The sequence below is a fragment of the Amblyomma americanum genome, chromosome 2 (genome assembly GCF_052857255.1).
Source record: "Amblyomma americanum isolate KBUSLIRL-KWMA chromosome 2, ASM5285725v1, whole genome shotgun sequence".
Taxonomy (NCBI): Eukaryota; Metazoa; Arthropoda; class Arachnida; order Ixodida; family Ixodidae; genus Amblyomma; species Amblyomma americanum.
The window spans coordinates 158,744,799-158,767,545 of record NC_135498.1 but is presented as its reverse complement, the minus strand read 5'-3'; the positions used below and the strand labels follow the sequence as shown (position 1 = coordinate 158,767,545).

The window sequence follows — 22,747 nt, the reverse complement described above, 5'->3', positions numbered from 1 at the left end:
GCGCCGTCGTTCTCATCCTCTTCTCCCACGCTGCTCGTAGGTAGGGCCGCTTTATCAGCTGCGACCAATGGAATCCTAAGCACAGCAACCACAGGGTTCGTACTCAATTTGATCAATAAACACTTGCAACAACAACGAACGTAACCAGGCAACAGGGTTTGTTTCATAGCCATATAGTGGAGCCTTTAGAGTATCTCTAAAGATCAAAAGGCCTCGAAAGGTGAAGACAAAGCGGTAAGTGCTACACTACACACCTAATAAACGAACTCCGTTGCGTGGCTGGGAAAGATGGTTCGCTCTTCATTGAAATCTTAAGTTGTTAGAAAAGCGTCCATGAAAGTCAAGCAAAGCTCATTCTTGTCTTAGAAGTATTCGAATAACGTGCTCCACGCAGCAACTTTCGGTTCCTTGGTCCTTCACTGCAAAAGCCGAAAAATCTCCATTTTACTTTGGGCACGTTGTTGTTGTTGTTGTTGTTGTTGTTGTTGTTGTTGTTGTTGTTGTTGTTGTTGTTGTTGTTGTTGTTGTTGTTGTTGTTGTTGTCCTCACACAATGGCACATACCCACAAGGGGGATTGGCCATAACCAGGCGGTGACTATTTAAATGACCAGCTGCATGTGGCAAGCATGGGATGACCTACCAAAATTTGGATCGCACAGTTTCCGTAGCCGAGGTGGTTGCAGGAGGTTAGGGGGCACGTTCCTGACGGCGACGAAGAAAAGGATCAGCCGCACGAGCGCCTTGGCTCGTGGCAGCTCGTGGCAGCTCGTGAACCGACAGGCGTTCGATGCTGAGGCCGCGTCGACGGAGCTGCGTGCTCAGGGAGCCCCGGACTGAGAGGACGCCCTGGTTCGCCACATCCACCTCCCTGCACTGCGAGCCGCTGGACCTGAGAGAAGGTACCGTTCGCCATGGTCTTTGTCCCTTTTAGTGAAGTCCAGTACGGGCAGCCATTGCCACGCGTGTGATACCGGCTACGTAATCCTTCTGCGGCGGGCCGTTCGCCTGCGACGGTACTTGTGAATGGCTCAGTGCGACCCCTTTCTGTGGAGCGACGTTATCCTATTTGATGAGCGAGAAAATGAAAGGCTTTTTACGCTAGGCGCTCACTTTACCTGCGCGAGACATCCATGAATCCTGCAGCGCACTGTGCGGTGCGTATTTACGTCGTGCTCCTCTCACCACACCTCTATTCCTAGCGCAGCCCATCACAGGTCTGCACCTAGAGGGAGACATTAATTGTCCTTTCCTTTTTAACGCGAAAACACTTCTAGCCACACTCCCCTGGTTTCAACGGCGTGTGTGTGTGTGTGTGTGTGTGTGTTAAGCCTATTAGCAGCAAGTGAGTTATAACTGGCTCAGTGAACACCACCATCGCGCAGTGAGCAGGCGGTGGCGTCCACCTATATATTGAGGCAGTTATGCGCCTTTCCTTATATCGAAACAAGCGGAAGGTTTAGACTTCGCTGATATTGGGGAAAGAAATTCCACATAACTGGCTCCCTGAGACAATGGAAACCTCAATCGCGCTTTGAGGTACCTGGCGGAGGTGCCTACCTGCAGATAACCATGCTTTCGCACATTATTTCTTGGTTCAAACCCGACAGGCGCCCGTGTGCTGTGCAATGTCAGTGCACGCTAAAGATCCCCAGGTGGTCTAAATTATTGCGGAGACCTCCACTACGGCACTTCTTTCTTCTTTCACTCCCTCCTTTATCCCTTCCCTTCCGATGCGGTTCAGGTGTCCGCCGATAGGCGAGACAGATGCTGTGCCTTTTCCTTTCCCTGAAAACCAATTTCCCAACCCGACCGCGGCGGCTGCGTTTCGATGGAGGTGAAACGCTAAGGCTCCCGTGTGATGTGCGATGTCAGTGCACGTTAATGATCCCCGGGTGGTCGAAATTATTCCGGAGACCTCCACTACGGGACTTTTTTCTTCCTCTATTCTTTCACTTCCTCCTTTATCCCTTCCCTTAGGGTGCTGTTCAGTTGTCCGCCGATATGTGAGACAGATACTGTGCCATTTCCTTTCACTGAAAACCAATTTAAATATTTTTTAGATTATTTAGTACCTAACAATGCTAAAGCACCAACCAAGTGCCGTGGTGGCTCATTAATAATAATAATAATTGGTTTTGTAGTGATGCCGAAATAAAACGCGGCAGTGATGCCGAAATAGAACAACGCCTACAATTGGCCCTAAACACCATCGACACCAATGTACGGGAGCGTGGCCTAACCTGCTCCCCTTCAAAATCCGAGCTCTTTCTTTACCTACCCAAACAACACAATTCAGTCAATCCACCTATCTCCCTCACGCTAGGTACCCACCTCATTCCACTAGTTCCACTATATTGGGCTTGTTCTTCAATCCCATGGCGCGCACGGAGAAGTCATAAAGACACTCCAAACACACGGTCAAGAGATCACTTGAGTGATTCGCCGCATAGCGAACCGCCGGGCTGGCCTGCGTGAGCTACACACGACTCGCCTCACCCAGGCTTACGTCATAAGCCCCACCAAATATGCCCTTCCATACTATGGGGAGACCGCCTTCCGCCCCCGGTGGAAACAGGTTCTCCACAATACCTACTGCACAAACAGGAGAGACACCGGGTAAATGTGCTCCTGCGAAGTTGCACGAAAACAGCCCTACGTCGTCCTCCCCAGCACACCAAACGACTGACTCTTCAAACTCGGTGTCTACAAAACCTTTGAGGAACTCACAGAAGCTACCTTTACGACACAAATATCCCGTCTATCCAACTCAGAGGATGGCTGCACTTTATTATCTCAATTAAACCTCACCGCAACTACACACCCTACTGAGGGGGTCACCTTTTCTCTTATCCTCCGCTCTAACCTCAACGTACCCCCGTCCCCAAGAACATGCACCCTGAGCGAGACAGGGACCGCAGAGTAGCAACGGCTCGGGCCTCCACAAACAGTACGGTTATGACCATGAGGTGGTCTACGTGAACGCAGTGGAGTACACGTCAGCCTCTCGTATGGCCCTGACAGTAGCTGACAATCAAGCAAAGCTTCTGACCTGCAGCTGAGTCATCACCAATTATACCACAGAGACAGAGCCATCGCGCTTGCTCTCATTTCTACATCTGCCACAAAAATTATCTTTGACTCTTAAATCAGCCATTCTCAACTATGCCAATGGCTACATACACCGCACTGCTGCTCGTTTACTATGCTTCTGGCAGCCCCAGCGCCCCATAACCCTCATCTGGACGCCAGCACATGGCGGCCTCCCTGGCAACGAGGAGGCTCGTTCCCTAGCCCGAGGCCTTACATACCGGGCGATAGTTGAGCCCTTCTACAGGCCGAGGAGCGCCTGCTCTCCTTACGTGATATTCTCTCGCACTACCGGGAACAACGAAGGGAGTACGCACCCCCAGCCACATCCCTCACCATAGTGCAGGCCACACACTGGCGACGACTACAAGCTCCGACTGCTCCATACCCCATACTAGCACATGCCCAATACCCAGACCAATTTCCCTCCTCATGCGAACTTTATGGAAAACCAGGAGACTTTCTACACACCCTGCTCACACGCCGCACCTTTCCTAACCCTCTATCACCGACCGTGGCGGAGTCTTACTATGAGGCTTGTAACCGAAACTTCTCAAGACCAGCGCCGGCTCATCTCCAGCGCTCTGAGAGGATTGCTCTCCAAGGGCTATCCATCGCTTTGTAGGGGTGCCTCCTCACAGTGATGGAGCATCCAAGTGTCATGTAGGGGGCTTCGCCCCCATCATTTGCATTACTGGCAATAAAAGTTTCCACCACCACCACCTATCAGGTGTGTACACTCCTGAGTGAAGGGAAGAATGCCTTCAAGGTAAAATGCGTACGGGTTGAAGTACGCGGGGTGAAGTTAGGCCAACGGTCATTATGGTAAAGATAAGACCTTATGGTAAGACCTTTACGTCAAATGCCTTTAGCACGTAAGGACCTTAAGTTCCCACCGCAATTAGTGCTACAGTGCCATATTCCGCGCTTAGCCAGGCTAACCCGTCTATTCTTTTAATGAGCAATCTCACCTGATGAGGCTTTATGAGAGTTGTCCTCTGCGTGCATTAGCTGCCATACATCGCCAACTTTTTACAACTTGCTTTTGACTAATGCATGCGGGTTTTAGGTAACATTCCACGCTCCGCTGTGCTGCAAGCAGCGTCAGGTCGCAGCTTACTCTTCAAATGCATGCAAAGTTTTAACGCGAAAGCGTTATGGAGCTCGTGCCGCAGAAAAGCCGGTGTCGTCGGCATCTTCGGCCTTGAGCGAAAAATGGCGCATCTCGGTGGACACCTAAACCGCGCCTTAAGGGAAGGAATTTTCTTTCTCTTACGACATAGTACGGGTGTCGAGCGAGAATTGTGAGACAGGTGTCTTTTCCTTAAATTGTACAACGGGTCACGTGTCGCGCCGAACAGGTGTTGGCATTCCGTGGACTCCTTGCAACGCTGCAACACGCTGTCGTGTCTCTCTCAAAGAGGAAGCTTAAGTGCCTTCGTATTTTTTTTTTCCAGCGCAACAGATATTTCGTGCCTGCGGCTCTGTAGCCACCGCCAGAGATAAGGAGACAACAACCACCATGGCGCAACAGCAGACGCCGATGACCGAAACGACAGGCCAGATGGGCGCCGGCGGACCTGGCAAAGACTGCGTCGGGGACAAGAACTTCCTGATGCGTGACGGCGCCGTGTGCGGGGACATCGCCGAGATCAACAAGCCATGCGTGGAGCAGCCAGGTGGGCCACATTGTGCGGTGTTCCTCTACTCTCTTGACGCTCGTCTTAGCACCATCACGAAGCCTTACCCTATTACACTATAATGAGGTTCCCGATGCCAAGATCAGTGTCTTAACTTACAGGCGGTCAGGTCAGAACAACTTTATTTTGAAGACACGCTAGACTCCACAAAGTGGGTGTCCTGTCCGTCTGCATCCAGCTATGCGGAATCTAGCTCAGAGCTCAGGGTTGCGAGCGAGGGATAAGAAAACAAATAACTGAGGAGGACCCAGTCACCCACTGTGGTTTTTCGGCAGAAAATTTGGGTGAATGGCGCAGTAACTGTCACACACAAGACGGACCGCCCAACCGCGCTGTAAGGGAAGGTTTCGTATTGATATGTGTGCACGTTAATTGTTTAAGAGGAGTGGAAGGCGGCGGTCGAATTTCGGTGGAGGAGACATTCTAGGGGGAGCGCGTACTGTGCGATGTTATTGCCCGTTAAAGAGCCCCAGAAGGTCGAAATTTCGAGCCCTTCACTGAGGCGTCCCTCATAGCTCGAGTCGCTTTGGGACGTTACACCCCCTAAATCAAATCAAGTCAAGGCACATTAAACTGCGCCTTCGTGGTGGACGCTTCAACTGCGCCATGGGAAAAGAGTCGATGTCAGTGCATATTAATTACGGAAAATTTCGCTTTAACGAAATGTAAGGAGTTAGTAACTGTCTCACTTGTCTCCGGTTTTCTTTTGTTTTTATGGGGTTTAAAGTCCCATAGCGACTAGGGCTATGAACAACGCTGTAGTGATGGGCTCGCAATAATTTGGCTACTTGTTCTTGGTGCATCCACATCGCAGAGTATACGGGCCTCTGACCTCTCGCCTACATTAAAATGAGACCGAATCGGAAGGAATCGAACCCGCGTCTTTCGGGCCAACAGCCCAACACCACAACCACTGAGTCAGTGGGCGCGGTGGCTTCTTCCAGTGGACACCTCAACTGCGCCATGAGGGGGAGGGATGAAGGGGGTATGAAGGAAGAAAGGAAGGGGGTGGTGGTGTTTGTGGTGGTGGTGGTGGTAATCATATTACTTGTACAAATCTTTTAGATGAGGAAGCGTGAGTGGTGTTTTCTGCCCAAGACTCCGTTGGAGGCAGCTGCTGCTCAGGTCCTGATAATATTAATAATAATTGGTTACTTTTGGGGAAAGGAAATGGCGCAGTATCTGTCTCATATATATCGTTGGACGCCTGAACCGCGCCTTAAGGGAAGGGATAAAGGAGGGAGTGAAAGCAGAAATGAAGAGGTGCCGTAGTGGAGGGCGCCGGAATAATTTCGACCACCTGAGGATCTTAAACGTGCACTGACATAGCACAGCATACGGGCGCCTTAGCGTTTTACCTCCATAAAAACATGACCAGCCTTTTCTGGACGCAGAGGTCCGAGCTGGATACCACATCCTACCACCGCTTATGCGTCGTTTCACCAAGTGGGAGTTCCCAGGAAAAATGAAAATAGGTTTTTGAGGAAAGGAAATGGCGAAGTAATTGTCTGGCGAATTAATTGTCTGGCGCAGTAATTGTCTCACATATATCGGTGGACATCGGAACCGCGCTGTTAGGAAAGGGAGGAAGGTGTAGGTGAAAGAACAAGGTATTGTAGCGGAGGGCTCCGGAAGTGCACTTACATTGCACAATAATAATAATAATAATAATAATATTAATTGGTTTTTGTGGAAAGGAAAATAGCGCAGTATCTGTCTCATACATCGTTGGACAGCTGAACCGCGCCGTAAGGGAAGGGATAAGGGAGGGAGTGAAAGAAGAAAGGAAGAGGGTGCCGTAGTGGAGGGCTCCGGAATAATTTCGACCACCTGGGGATCTTTAACGTGCACTGACATCGCACAGCACACGAGCGCCTTAGCGTTTTTCCTCCATAAAAACGCAGCCGCCGTGGTCGGGTTCGAACCCGGGAACTCCGGATCAGTAGTCGAGCGCCCTAACCACTGAGCCACCGCGGCGGGTACATTGCACAGCATAGGGGCATCTTCGCGTTTAGATGGAGGCGAAACGCAAACGCGGCCGTGTGCGGTGCGATGCGAATGCACGTTAAAGATCCCCAGGACGCCGCAATTATTCCGGAGCCCACCACTACGGCACCTCTTTGTTCCTTTTTTCTTTCACTCCCTCTTTATCCCTTCTCTTACGGCGCGGTTCAGGTGTCGGTCGAGATTTGAGAATGATTCTTCGCCATTTCCTTTCCCCAAAAACCAATTTTCATTTAGCCACCGTCGAAACGCGGCCGCCGCAGCCGGGTTTGAACCCTGGTACTCCAGCTCAGTAGCCCAGTGCCCGAACTATACCTAATCTAGTACACTGTACCCCAACCACTGAGCAACCGTGACGGGTGGAGTACCCGCGTTCAAACTCGACAGCGGCGGCCGTAAAAGGCGCCCGTGTGCTGTGCGACATCAGGGCACATTAGCGATCCCCAGATGGTCGAAATTATCCCCGAGCCCTCCTTACTGCACCTCTTTCTTCCTTTCTTCTTTCATCCCCTCCTTTATTCCGTCATTACTGCGTGGTTCGGATGCTCCGTAGTCGTTTGCACCGTTCGCTCCTAGTCAAGTTATAACGAGTTACACGGTCCGCAATCTTTGACGGGGTTCGTTCTTTACCTGATCTGCACCGTTTTGAAGTGCGGCGCTTGTGCGGCGGTGCTGACGCATTTCCATGGCATGAATTGTTATTCACCCCGAAATTATTTCTCTGGCGGCCGCTGGGGTCAGCACTAAACCTGCGTCCTTGAGCTCAGGGGAAAATTGAAAAAAAAAATAATGTGGATTAGCCCAGCTAATGCAGGATGTACAAAGCGAAAGCGAGGTTGAGGTCTCCACTGGCCCACGGAGCCGGTTGTCCGCCTTTCATTTCGTGAAAATGAACGGTATTTGCAAAGTTGCCAATGTCAACTCTATGAACGCCGACGGTTCACTTGTTTTGCTTGGTTTTTGAGGAAAGTAAATAATTGGTTTTTGGTGGAAAGGAAATGGCGCAGTATCTGTCTCACATCTCGGCGGACACCTGAACCGGGCCGTAAGGGAAGGGATAAGAGAGGGAGTGAAAGAAGAAAGGAAGAATTAGGTACCGTAGTGGAGGGCTCCGGAATAATTTCGACCACCTGGGGATCTTTAACGTGCACTGACATCGCACAGCACACGGGCGCCTTAGCGTTTTTCCTCCATAAAAACGCAGCCGCCGCGGTCGGGTTCGAACCCGGGAACTCCGGATCAGTAGTCGAGCGCCCTAACCACTGAGCCACCGCGGCGGGGCTGAGGAAAGTAAATGGCACAGTAACCGTCACATATATCTCGTTGGACTCCCGAGCCGTGTCGTAAAGGAAGGGATAAAGTAGGGAGAGAAAGAGGAAAGAGAAAGCTGAAATTTGAAAGTTGGATTTTGAGATATACCCGCCGCGGTGGCTCAGTGGTTAGGGCGCTCGACTACTGAGCCGGAGTTCCCGGGTTCGAACCCGACCGCGGCGGCTGCGATTTTATGGAGGAAAAACGCTAAGGCGCCCGTGTGCTGTGCGATGTCAGCGCACGTTAAAGATCCCCAGGTGGTCGAAATTATTCCGGAGCCCTCCACTACGGCACCTATTCCTTTCTGCTTTCACTCCCTCCCTTATCCCTTCCCATACGGCGCGGTTCAGGTGTCCAACGATATATGAGACAGATACTGCGCCATTTCCTTTCCCCAAAAACCAATTATTATTATTATTATTTTGAGATAATGCGCGGTGCTGCGCAGCGGCGGAACTCCTCTGGCTCGGTGCTACTAGTGGCGCATGCGCAATAGTGACTAGAGAGCGAGAGAGAGAGAAAATAGGCTGTGGCTTAACACGGCAATGCCAGGATATTTGTAGCGAAAGCTAAGGTATAGCATGGTTAGCCTTAATTGGTTCATCATGGTTGCAAGTCCAGGTTAGTCGGGTTGTCTAGCTATGTTGTCGCATTAAAGGCCACACAACTGTGGTTGCGGCGCACGCGAGCTCTTCTTTTCACTCCTCTGACATGTTATCAGGCATGCGGCGCTGCTGGCGAAGCGAGGGGAGGCGAGCGCAACGAGGAACGCGGTGTGACGTCATACCAAACGGCGGCGGTAGCGAGCCGCGCGCTGTGGCGTCATGCCAGATGGCGCGGAGAGAGCGCAAAGCACAGTAACCATCTCACATATCTCTGTGGACACCCAAACGACGCCGTAAAGAAAGGGATAAATTAGTGAGGGAAACCAGAAAGAGAAAACTGAAAATTGAAAATTTACATTTTGCGCAAAGGCGCGGCGCTGCACAGCGGCGGAACACCTGTGGCTATGTGCTACTAGTGGCGCATGCGCAGTTGTGACTAGTGAGCGAGAGAAAGAAATGGGCCGTGTCTAATCACTGCTCCTTGCGCATGCGCAGCATGGCTCTCCAGCAATCACGCAAAACTGCTCAACCAGCGGTCAGTAAAGCTTTCGCTTTGAAATGCTTTTTTGGGTAAAGGAAATGACGCAGTATCTTTCTCACATATCGGCGGACGCCTGAGCCGTGCCGTAAGCAAAGGGATAAAGGAGAGAGGGAAAGAAGAAAGAGGTGCTGTAGTGGAGGGCTCCCGAATAATTTCGACAACCTGAGGATCTTTAATGTACACTCGCATCGCTCCGCACACGGGTGCCGTTGCGTTTTGCCTCCATCGAAACGCTTCCGCCGTGGTCGGGTTCGAACCCGGGTACACCAGATCAGTAGCCGAGCGCCCTCACCACTGAGCCACCGTGGCGTGCCCCACTGAAAATGAGAGTTGGCCCCGCCGCGGTGGCTCAGTGGTTAGGGCGCTCGACTACTGTTCCGGAGTTCCCGGGTTCGAACCCGACCGCGGCGGCTGCGTTTTTATGGAGGAAAAACGCTAAGGCGCCCGTGTGCTGTGCAATGTCAGTGCACGTTAAAGATCCCCAGGTGGTCGAAATTATTCCGGAGCCCTCCACTACGGCACCTATTCTTCCTTTCTTCTTTCACTCCCTCCTATATCCCTTCCCTTACGGCGCGGTTCAGGTGTCCAAAGATATATGAGACAGATAGTGCGCCATTTCCTTTCCCCAAAAAACCAATTATTATTAAGAGTTGGTTTTTGAGGAACGGAAATGGCGCAGTAACTGTTTTCCTTCGCGGTTGACACCCGAACCGCGCCCTAAGGGAAGGGAGTAAGGTAGGACTTAAAGGAGGAGAGAAAGAGGTTCCGGAGTGGAAGACTTCCGAATAATTTAAAGCACCTGGGATCTTTATTGTGCACTGACATCGCACAGCACACGGGCGCCTAAAATTGATTTTTGAGGAAAGGAAATTGCGCAGATAGTCAAACATCTTGGTGTACACCCGAACCACACCGTAAGGAAAGTGATAGAGGGAGTGAAAGAAGAAAGAAACAATTAGGTGCCGTTGTGGAGGGCTCCGGAATAATTTCGGCCACCTAGGCATGTTTAATGCGCACCGATGTCGCAAATCACAAGATTATTATCATCACAAGATTATTATTATTAAAATTTAGCCTCCATTGAAACGCGGAAATAATAATAATAATTGTTTTTTGGGGAAAGGAAATGGCACAGTATCTGTCTCGTATATCGTTGGACACCTGAACCGCGCCGGAAGGGAAGGGATAAAGGAGGGAGTGAAAGAAGAAAGGAAGAAGGAGGTGCTGTAGTGGAGGGCTCCAGAATATTTTCGACCACCTGGGGATCTTTAACGTGCACTGACATCGCACAGCACACGGGCGCCTTAGCGTTTTTCCTCCATAAAAACGCAGCCGCCGCGGTCGGGTTTGAACCCGGGAACTCCGGATCAGTAGTCGATTGTTTTTTTTTGGGTAAAGGAAATGACGTATTGTGTGTCTCACATATCGGTGGACACGTGAACGCGGCCGCTGTGGCGGTGGTGGAAACTTTAATGGACACAGGGGAGTTTAGGACAAGCACCTTAGGCACCCGCACGGCCCCCCTGCACTCAAGCGTTCATGTCCCGGATGCTCATGACGCTGGCAGCCCGGCCTATGGCGATGGCTTGCTTGGCGGGGTCCTCGGAGCGCAGTAGGGTCTCCAAGCCTCCCAAATGGTAAGGTGCTCTAGGCCTCGTGGGGGAGGATCCGCCCGGTAAAGGAAAAGGATATGATCGAGAGTGTCTTTGGGGTGATGGTAGAGGGTACAGGAGGGGTTTGTGTGGACTTGGCGATAGCGCGAGGCTATATAAGGGGAGGGTATGGTGCGTGTTTGGAGCCGCCTGTTGATAATTGTCTAGGGAGGGATGAGGTGGGGGTCGAGCCGACGCTCGGCTATGCAGGCCTGCGTCAGTTTACTTAATGAATGCGTGCGCTCCCGTGAAAACCCTAGATCGGAGGCCGCCGGGGCCCGGTAGAGAGAACCTCGGGCTAAAGAGTTGGCAGCCTCGTTTTTGGAATTGCCGATGTGGGCAGGCACCCATATGAGCTCCATGTGGCGGGACGGGTGTGCGGCGAGGGAGTTTAGTATGCGAAATACAGGGACTCTCCCAAAAGTAAAATTTAGTATGGCAGTCTTAGAGTCGGACAGTATATACCGGGCCTCCGTGCGCGTGATAGCTAGTGCAATGGCGGCCTCTTCAGCCTCCTCTGAAGCGGCAGTGGGGGATATGTGAAGGGTGACAATCGGTCGGAGGGAGGGGTTCGTGATGGCTACAACCACATCCTCGCCTGTGCTCCAACCTGGGTACTCCTGCTCAGTAGCCGAGCGCCTTTTCCTTTAAGGGCAGCCCTCTAATGGTTGTCTCGTGTTATGTTAGGGCGTTTCCGTCCTCTGTATTGCTTCGCAATAAGCGTTATTCATATTTGAACAGCGCAATAAAACAACGGGACACAACGAAGAATGGACACCACAAGCATGCGGCATCCACCCACACGGCATACGGTATTCCAACCTGGGTACTCCGGCTCAGTAGCCGAGCTCCTTTTCCCTGTAAGGGCAGCCCTCTAATGGTTGCCTTGTGCTATGTTAGGGTGTTTCCCCCCTCTTTATTGCTTCGCAATTAGTGTTGTTCACATTTGAACAGCGCAATAGAACAACCGGATACAACAAAGAATGGACACCACAAGCGCTTACGGTGTCCATTCTTCGTGTGTCCGGTTGAAATATGAATCAGTACCAACTCACCTAGTTCTCAGACTTAATAAATGTTATCACCGCGACCACCTAAACACTAAACCAACGCAGGGGGGTGACTTTGTCTTGAGCGAAGGAAACAGATGAAGGAAAGCGCAGGCAGACATCACGCACGTTACATTTTAGGCTCTGTTAGTCCGTCCAAATAGTGGTACCGTGAATTTTCAGCACACCCTCTAAACAGAAAAGTAAAAGTAGGGTAAGTTACCTACTGTACTCCCTTTTAAGAAGGGCAGTACTCTAGAGGAAAACTTAACCAGTTTGGCTCCCATGACGTGAGCATAGAATCGAAACTTTCCTATGATCCCTGCGTGGTGTTTTCAGATGCTGACGAGTCTGCACGGGCAGAAACACATTCACCTCGCGTTGTGGAGCTGACACAGCGTAATGAGAAGCCAGGCCCGCTATACTGGTGGTGGTAGTGGTTTTATTAAAAATAATAGTAAAAAGGAAGGAAAAGATTTTTGCTAGCCCCGGCATCTGCCATCGATACTGAAGCACCTGAGCTGGGGCAGCGGAAATAAAGGATAGCAGGCAGAATGGAGAAATGAAATGAAAGAGGTGAGGGGACAGGAAGAGAGGATAAGGGGAGAAGTAATATGTACTGCAAATTGGCTGTTGGGGAAAGGAAATGGCGCAGTCTCTTTTATACTCGGCAGACACTCGAACCGCGCCGTAAGAGAGGGGATAAAGGAAGGACTGAAAGAAGAAAGGAAGACAGAGGGGCCGTAGTGTAGGGGTTCGGAGTAATTTCGACCACCTTGGGATCTTTAACGTGCACTGACACCGAGAGTTTTCAGGTTTTTGCCGCTCTCCCGCAAATCGGAGGCGCACGACTTTCCCATCGCAGGATAACCGCACAGCGCACGGGCGCCTTAGCGTTTCGCCCACATCGAAACATGGCCGCCTCAGTCGGGTTCGACCCCGGGTACACCGGATCAGTAGCCGAGCGCCTAACCACTGAGCCACCACGGCGGGCCCGCTATACTAGTACGATTCTGCGACCGGTTTCGTGCCAATATTAGAATTTCCCGCCCGTCACTATCGCCTAAAGTGACTACATGCCTCGTGTTCGCACTTCATGACCGGCTGAAGCCTATCGCGTGGCGTTGCTTCAGCCATTGGCGAAGGGCGGTAAATTCAAAAATGATATCTGCTCGCGAAGGAATCGCGATATTACGCAGCCCCAGTGTTCCCAAGGCGAGCTTTAGCTGCGGCGGCTTTCCTGCAGGCGACGCGCCACAGCGGACGGAGCCCCTGATAACAACAGACCGGGGGACTTGCTACGAAGGTAAGCACAGGAACTTTTCGCAGTGCATAATCTCGAATACTGAACACGAAGGCGCGTTCAAAATGAAATACTGTGCACTTAGCGGAATCTTGAGCCGTATGTCGCGTTGAATTCTAATGCATTCTGCAATGCACCATGTGTCCGAACCGTCTCCAGAGTGTGACTGGTCCTAACACTACGGTCAACGTTGAGGTTTTTTCCGGGAACACAACCTTCATTACAGCCATTTTTGCTCACTCATGCGTGCACCTGCATATTCTCCCCATTATTATTCTTCGAAAGAACATGCTTCTACAAACATTACACAACAGTTACGTTCTCTTCCGCGGCTTAGTATGGTGCAGTTCAGCGTCCTTTTACGCAATTTTTTCTGTCGTTACTGCTGGCGTTCACCCTACAGAACGAGCAAGAAAAGCAGTCACCGTCATACCTCAACCCCAAAGGAGGGTGAAACATCTAAAAATTAAACGTGTCTGGCAACACACAAATAGCGTCGCGCAGGCTTGCTTGTTCTGGTTGTTTTGAACGCTGTCGTCTACGCCCAGCTTGCTGCGGGCTGCTAGCCACAAGGTTAACGGCAATCTCGGTACGGCCATTGTTTAACTTGATCAAACTATCGTGCCCAGATCTGTAGGATATACCAGGTGTTTCAGGAAAGCCGGCCATTCATTCTTAAAACAGTATTTGAAATTGCTGTTCGCGGCATAGTAATACGGGATTTGGAGGACGCCAAAAAAGAGGCGAATGAGGTTCACTAGTAAAGCGATTAATTAAAAAAAATTTTAGCTATTATCGAGTGCTGCCCGATTACAATTAGAGATTTGCAGCCGGCGCAGGAAAAGTAGGGCTGCTTATGCAGTTAAGTGAAACATTACAAAATACAAATATAGAGGCAGCCTTGCTCATAAGAATTTCTGAAAAAATACGAAGGAGTTTTGTAACGTTATAGCGCTGTAATCTATGTTCCATAACACATTCCATTCCCGGCTTACGTATTTCCTGAAATCTCCGCTTCCTGTTCATGTTTTCCTCTTTCTGTCTTTCCGCTTGTTTGCTGGCAGAGAAGTATCATAAGCACCATCAGGCATGCAAGAGGACATGCTTCGATTTGCCCTAATCCCTGAGAGCCGCGAACGCCTCGGAATTCGCCTAGTTACCACAGATGCTGCTTAGTGCCGAAGTGCGAAGAAAGCATGCAGATATAGGAGCGAGACAGGCGCGGAAAGTTACTTCTTTGTCGACATTTATCATGTAATATATGATTCGCTGTATATTACACGACACCGGAATTCAAAGCAGCCAGGGGCAGGAACATAGGTGCGCTTATACGCAGCCACCCCCATCCCACCTCCAAAGTCTTAGGCTGAAATCAAGACTTGAACCGTGAGCGGCGACGCCACAGCGTTAAGTGCCCACCGAAGGAGACAAATGGCGAGAGAGGGCAGTAGTCCCCTCGCATTCTGCGACGCCCTGCGTCGAACCGCGGAGACTTAACTGAGCGAGGTGGGGGAGGAGGAAAGGTCGCTCCGCGTCCTAATTTCTCCGCCCTTTCCTCGCCGCTGCCATTATAGGACCCCTCCTACGAGATGCGAACGGAAGCAAGCCTGAGGGCGTCCCACCGGCGGCAGGGTCACTTACCGTTACTAGGTCCCCCTTTCACCCCGCAGAGGCCACAGCGCGCAGTTTTTTTTTTCGCGCTGCTTCCAAGCAGATTACTGCGTTTACCGACCTCCGGTCCCATTAATGTTCCTCAGGATTGGAGGTGAGAAACGAGTATCATTGGCTGCACTTGACGGGACCCTTTTGATAATAGACTCATCTTCTTGGGTTGCTCTTTGTTGCTGTCCTCCAAAGTGCTGTGTCGTTATAAAAAAAAAAGTGGCGTTTACACGTGAGCGCCGCACCATACGTGTGGCGGGACAAACATAATAGGCTTGAAGTGAACAGGTGGGTTTACAATGTAGGTGCGGGAGAAAATAAATGTGCATTCTGTTTAGCACCATACACAGCCTTTTTCAAAGCTGTGTAATAGGGCTCTTGAACCGTCGTGTAAGTCCTAGGTATTTAGAATTCCGGCGATTCATAAAGGCCCATGCAGCATGGCCTGGAAGGAAACCCTTTTAAACGGTTTACTTCTGACAACCGCCGACTCTCGAAAAGGAATGAAAATTGGATCAGCTGAAATTAAGCGGAGCAGTTTTTATATCATTTTATGTCGACGAAAGGTCAGGTGTCATTTCGCAGTCCGAATCAACGACAGGTAATGCGTCAGTGAAGAAGTTTTGAACATGACGCGGAGTATAACTCTGGATGCTAGGCGTGGCGGTATTTGTTTCGCACATATTTCTAGATGGCATATTTTGAGTGCTTCTCGGCCACGGCGCCCGTATTCTTATGAAAGCGACGTACAGAAACGTCCTTCTGCTGTGCGATACCAGCATACATTAGGGAAACCTAGCTGGTCTAAATTATTCCGGAGCCTTCCACTGCGGCTGGCCTCGTAATAATAATAATAATTGGTTTTTGGGGAAAGGAAATGGCGCAGTATCTGTCTCATATATCGTTGGTCACCTGAACCGCGCCGTATGGGAAGGGATAAGGGAGGGAGTGAAAGAATAAAGGAAGAAATAGGTGCCGTAGTGAAGGGCTCCGGAATAATTTGACCACCTGGGGATCTTTAACGTGCACTGACATCGCACAGCACACGGGCGCCTTAGCGTTTTTCCTCCATAAAAACGCAGCCGCCGCAGTCGGGTTCGAACCCGGGAACTCCGGATCAGTAGTCGAGCGCCCTAACCACTGAGCCACCGCGGCGGGGCGCGGGGAAAGCTTCAATTCCAATTTTTTGAGCAGTAAATGTTGCTGAACAAGCATCAGCATAGCCACAAAGACCCATACAATCGAATTGTGTTAAGGACTTAAATTCCGTTTGTCATCCGAGCCCCATAACTAAGACAATGCAACGACCTCAGAACTTAGCTATTAAACTGACGCCTAACTACTATTCATCCTCAAATGCCCATCACACGTCACACAAACAGCAGACGCGTTGTGATCCGAAGGGAACCATGGGCAAGAGAAAGGGTTAAAATTCAGTGAGAAGTTTGTAGGCTGACACGGGACGGTAACCGACAATGGGACCGAAACCCTGCAAGCACCCGATTCAGCGTATGGTGCGATAACTCTGGCCCAATCTTAGCCCAACTGTGGCTTCCAGCGGCACAGAGAGAGAACTGCCAAGATTGAAATAATTGGTAGAGAGCGCGAACTGTGCTTAGCGCTTCAGGAGGCTTCTAGTCCAGCCTGTGTCCAAAAAAAAAAAAACGCCCTCCTCCAGTGTTTCAACTCGGTCGCTCTGTGCGGCGAGTTCTGTAGGGTGAAAGGGTATTATCGTCCTTAACCATGCGGAGCTGAGGAGTGCCCGCATTGTGCAGCTTAGTATGTCCCTCCTAATTTTAAGTTCATCTGTTAATTTTTCACCCATAAACACCGAACAGACGGGCCCGTTTTGAAAGTGAGTGCTTAACCCCGAAAGGCAGCCTTTTTTTTTTTTTGCTGTGAGCACACACCACACCGTTTGTGGCCCCTTCACTTTTGTTTGTTAATGTCACATGGGCGAAGTGTGGAGAGAAGGATGGGCTTAGCGCCTGCAGCTCCATCACGGTACTTCCAGGGAGGAATGTTTGCACAAAAAGGCAGACAATCAACAACTCACTGTTTTAACATCCGTAGAAACCTTTGGTTTTATGAGGTATAACGTCCCAAAAGAGACTCAGGTGGTGAGGAACGCCGTAGTGGAGGACTCTGAATAATTTCACCACCTGGAGTTCTTTAACGTGCAATAACGTCACGCAGTACACGGGCCTATAGAATTTCGCCTCAATAGAAATGCGACCGCCGCCGCCGAGATCGAACCCGCGTCTTTCGGGTCAGCAGCCAAGCACCGTAACCACGGAGCCGCAGCGGCGGCTTATAACACCTCGATCTTGAAAAGGTCGTAGGAATGCTGTACATAGCCGCCATCATGGTACCGGTTAGAGCCACGTGATCGGTGGAGATTGCTGCTGTCAGATTAGTACGCCTTGTGTTTTGTCCACAAAGTAAAGGTTGTCTACAAGGATGAGTTACCAAAATGGCTGCTACTGCTGTTGACAAGCATGCGCACAAGGCTTGTATGAGATTTTTGCGTTCGTTTTCGCTGCATAGGTGGTATGTTAATATTTTAAGTATTCTGCAACTTTCTATGAACCGCACCCCCATATGAGCCAAAGGGCCGCGCTTTACTCGGGGAAACTGTGCTTTGCACGCTTCCCAATTCTGCAGCACACCCGCTTCTGAGCCGTGACCCTCTTAAGACTACTTCCACTAGAAGTAGCCGCAAATGGATTGAAGTTTGGAGAATTATTCGAGGGCTTCAAAACACTTGGAGCCACTGTATGGACAGCCTTTTAACTGAGAACCTGACGCGTTTGGGTATGCTCGCCTCTTTCTTATGTTGTAAAAATTTCAAGCAGCCTAACGCTGTGGCCATTGTAAGTAGCAGACCTTTAGACTTGGGCATGGTAAAATAGATATTGCTGCGGCGAGGTGCAGATATAGGTAGTTGCACGGTTGGCGATCGCGTTGCATTAATAAGCCGTCTCATGGTCTGAGAACGTTTCCAGAATGGTGCAACATATGAGCCACATCTGCAGCCCCTCATGAATTATCTAGGCCTTGCACGCCGAGGTTACTAAGGTACACATACCAAGGCCAAAAAGACAGCATAATTGCAGCAGTTGAACTGCCCCGTAGACACTAGGACGAACAAAGAGACAGGACTGGCGCCGGATTTGATGTTGCGGGGACGCGCCGTTCTTGTAAAAGTACGGGCCTTTGGAACCATTACAGGCGGACACAGTAGTTTTGACGGGGCCATGTTCCTTTACAATCCTGCTCTGAGCTGAACTACTCTTCGTGGAATGTTTTGTTCACTGCTCATGTCTCGCGTTGTCGACACGCTAAACTTGTAAGGCGCGTACATCACTGCGAGCGGTCTTAGTGGATAATAGCAAGAGCTTGTGGGTTCTCTTTCCTCGTCACCAGTTTCTGAAAATCAATTTCTCACAATTTTCTTCATCCCTCCAGATACTCTCTTCTTAGTCAGTAATATAGCTTTTACTTTCGCACTGGCAAATTTCATTCGTTTTGACGGGTTTTTTTGCGGATTCTCCGGCGCTGGACCAAATAATACGGTGCATGTTTCGAGTGAGACGGAAGAGAATACGTGCGGCCACGGTCGCGCTTTCTCCCTGAGTAGCCTCCTTCACGCTGAACTAGCTCAAGGCACTGGCTGCCTTACACGGGGACCTTGAATCGGTTCCCACGGAGGCTAGGCTGATGGCATCACTCGCTTCCTTGTGAACGCAACTCCGGCAGCTGTTTTCTCCCTTTCTTTGTTATTCCGTCCGCTTTTGATGTCGGCTACTTTCTCTTGTGACCTACGCTGAAGCGATAAGACTATCTTCTTTTCTTCCTTTCGAACCTCGTTCGTGCACTGCTTACTGTGAGTTAAGGTCACCTCAATAAGAGGCCTCCCATCGAAATTAAACTGTTTTGCACGTTCTTCTTAAGCATTCCCTCTGCTCACCACGTAGAACTGAAGGGTGTGCGCACTTAAGTAAAATCTTAATTCATCACTAAGGACGCTCAATTTACGACGTATGGAAGGTGATTTAGTTCACACAGCGCCCTTTTGTTCGTGGTACGCATCGTGGTCTCATGTCGCCGAAGTCTACCGTTTGACAAGGTTGCAATTCTACCCGATGTTGATCTGGATGATCTTTGTCGGCGGAATTTAAGTCATTTATGTGTTGCAAACTAAGGCAACCGCTAAATGCTGAAAGTACTGCGCATGCGCAATTGAGCCCACGCTCATCTCTGCTCAATGGAGCAGGCCATAAAAGCGCTCTGCTAAAACTGTCCATGTAGTGCTTGCGGTGACAGAAAAATATGCAAGTTATATCCGTTGGTACGAGAAACCTGTTATAAATTCATTTTTCTCACTTAAAGCGCTCGTCAGCGGTTCTATACTCGATTTCGACGTCGTATTTTTTAGTGCACTAGACCCCCATTCAGATTTTGCTAAAATTTGTTCGGTCCCTCGCCGACCTTTGAACAGCTCGGTGGCAGGTGGGCCACATAGGTGACGTGGCGTTGTGACGTCGTGACAACCTTACCACCGGACTGTGAGCAAACTGCCCACCATGGCAGATGGCAATTAAATTAATGATTGGTCTCGAGATGCTGCTCTGGAAGAGCAACCTGGGTCGCACAAGCCCCGCCGGTGGCAGAACCTGCCACCGCAGGGCACTGGCGCATCGCTTAGCCAGTGCCGCCCTAAGCCACGAGTGGTATGAGGACTCCTAACGATGTATAAATGTAAAATAGAGAATGACCAACTCCGTACGTATGGGCATTAACACATTAACGCTATCGCTCCAAACACTTAACGCTCACCTCCAGTTTTATTGCGCTAGTACTAAGGCCCCACTCACAGATTTATCCGAAAATAACTAAGCACAACTACTAGCGTTAGCGCACCTATGTCGCATTGGCCTAACCAAGCTATTGAAATCGCCTATCATCTTTTGATTCTACGGAAGTTTGCCGCTGTCCTCAGACAATCACTCTTCTCCGATGCAACTACAACCGCACTTTTATGCAACAGTTTGTTCACTTTGTATGAAAATAATGGTGCGCAATAAATTAAAGGTGCGCAATAAATGTGATTTATTGTGATGTTCTCGGTCGAACTGCTATGAGCTGCCACACTGTGAGTTTTCAGAAGTATCTTACCAGCGCGTTTAAAAGCACAGTAGTTCGCAAAACACTTGAAACTTAGGCTGCGCTTTTGTAACTAGTTGAAATTTTTGGCACCAAGATGTAACCCTCAATCGGTTCTAGCTCCGCCCTCATAGCTTCGGTCGCTAATATACCTAGAGATATATTCTGCACTACATTATTCCTAATCGAAGATGTCAAGTCGGAAATAAACGTGTCTATGCCGAACGGGGCTGCGCACCGCATTCAGCATGGGCCCCTATATGATAACAGCCGCCGCGGTGGCTCAGTGGTTATGGCGCTCGGCTGCTGACCCGAATGGAATGGGTTCGATCCCGGCCGCGGCGGTCGAATTTCGATGGAGGCGAAATTCTAGAGGCCCGGGTACTGTGCGATTTCAGTGCACGGTAATGAACCCCAGGTGGTGGAAATTTCCGGAGCCCTTCACCACGGCGTCCCCCATAGCCTGAGTTGTTTTCGAGCGTTAAACCCCATAAACCAAACCAAACCTTAGGATAAGGAAACCCGCTACGTCATGGCGCCTAAAACCAGTCTATCGGACGCTTATCGGCTATTAGGGATACTTTTCACGCAAGGGTCATGATGGGTATCGAATGAAGCACGGTGTCGCGCGAGTGCGGCATATCTAACCGCGCAACACTGTGTTAGTGTTTAAGACATCCTGAGAGATAATGAGAGATAATTGACTAGACTGCGTGTTCACACTGTCGTCCTTCATTGGCAGCACGCAGTGCGCATGTATGTAATCAAGATTTAAAAACTTTTTACATGCACTAGTACAGCAGCGGGAGAACAGTAGAAAGAGAGCCAACAGTTGTCACGTTGATGACAATTCGACACCTGTCTTTCTTAGAACCCTTTAAGGAAATGTTGTTTTCCTATCGTCTAGCTGCTGAACTCCATCGTTCTCTTCGAGCAATTTTATCTTGCTTCAGTGCAGCCTTGGTTAAAAATTCTACAGATTCCAAGTTACACTGCGGGTCTCGCTAATCGGGGCAAGGGTTCAAAGACTCTTCGAGCTCAAAGGAACTCAGATACCCACCCATAAGAAATGGACTTCAACGAATTCTACACGAGCCCCATTGTACGCTTGAGAGGTCTGGGTGCCGCAAAAAAAAAATTGGAGGACGCTTAAGCTTCCTCTTTAAGAGTGAGACGTGACAGCGTGTTGCTGCGTTGCCGAGGAGTACACGGAACGCCATCGCCCGTGCGGCGTGACGCGCGGCCCGTTGGACAATTTAAGGAAAGGAGGCCGTCTCACATATCTCGGTGGACGCCCCGAACCGGGCCGTAATGGAAGGAAAATGAAGTGAATATTTCGTTTTAAGGAATGGAAATGATACCTGTCTCACATATCACGCTGGACAACCGAACAGCGCCGCAAAAAAGGAGAGAACACAGTATTCACTAGACGCGCATTTGTCCATTCCAAACCACGAGCCGGCGTGGCGGAGTGGTTAGCTTGCTCGTCTCGCACTCCGGAGGCCCTAGTTCGATTCCCCAACTCGACCTATTTCCTACTCAGTTTTATTTATTAATGGATCTGGAATTTTTCGCTCACGGCCAACGCCGCCGATGCCGACTGCAGGCTTTTCTGCGACACGGGGCCCTCAACGCTATCGCGTTATAATAGCCATGGTTTTAAAAGGTGGTGTCCTATGTCGATGAAATCAGCTTATAGCGCTGTTGTGAGTCGCGCGTCCTAGTCGAGTATTTCCTCGTTCTGAAAGCCTAATTCTCATCGCGAGAGCATTAACGCTCCAGTGCTGCAGAAAATCCAGCGTTGTCTTCATCGGTGGTGGCGTCGTCGTCAGCGTTGTGGGGAAAACCTGCCGTGATAGGGGTGGCCCAGGTGGCCAAATTGTCCTCAAAACACGGCTTTGTGGCGCCTTATTAACCTGCCAACCGGATTGTGAGGAAAATGTCCACCGTGGCTGGTTCCTCGGGAAGAGAAACCCAGATCTCACAAGCTGCACCGATGGCAGCAGCTGCCATCGCAGGAAAGTGGCGCATTGCATAACTGATGTATCACTGCGCCAGAGGTGTATGAGGACTCTCAGGGATCTTTTAATGCCGAGAATGACCAATTCCGCTTATATTGGCATTAACCTTTTAGCGCTATCCCGTCTTACCTTTAAGACGAAGCTTCTGTGTCTAGTCCAATCTTTTGAGACTAACTTCCTAACTTTTTTAAAAAATTGATGTCAGGAAGTGTCAGCGCGGATGTTGAAGATCAATCGCTTTTGAAAACTGCTGGCTGAAATGTTTGCATCAAGGTACCATCTAAGCAGCTTTTTTTACAAACCTTAAAATATAGCACGTAAAATGCAAAAACTATCACGCGATATCGGTGCTGCTGTGAGCTTCCCAATACTCGTCGCGAAGAACAAAATTGGCTTTTCTCCGGAGCGCTGTCCCCAAGAAAGCTTTTTGTGCGCATTGGCTGAGAGATATATGTGCCGGGAACTGTCACGTGGTGCGCTTTGTATTTCGCGATGTTTCCTCTCAAGTCTACTAAACACAGCTGCGTTAATGGTACCTTGACACGAAAATTTCTGCCGGCGGTTTTTCATAGCGCTGTACAACTTCTGAATTCCTGGAGGCAGTTAATATTTTAAAAATATAAGCGGGGACACCCCCGCTCATAT

The 22,747-nt window shown here is 50.0% G+C and overlaps 1 protein-coding gene across 2 annotated transcripts in view; it reads left to right on the top strand.

Annotated features, from left to right (window-relative positions):
- The first annotated feature begins 721 nt into the window (after window positions 1–721).
- Window positions 722–22,747, top strand: part of LOC144119197 (uncharacterized) — a 36,707-nt gene continuing 14,681 nt past the window's right edge. For both annotated transcript variants that reach the window (XM_077651881.1, XM_077651880.1), the window contains exons 1-3: window positions 722–900; window positions 4,546–4,767; window positions 13,197–13,256. In XM_077651881.1, coding sequence (XP_077508007.1) covers window positions 789–900; window positions 4,546–4,767; window positions 13,197–13,256 — 394 coding nt within the window. In that variant the 5' untranslated portion in view covers window positions 722–788. The remainder of the gene's footprint in view (window positions 901–4,545; window positions 4,768–13,196; window positions 13,257–22,747) is intronic.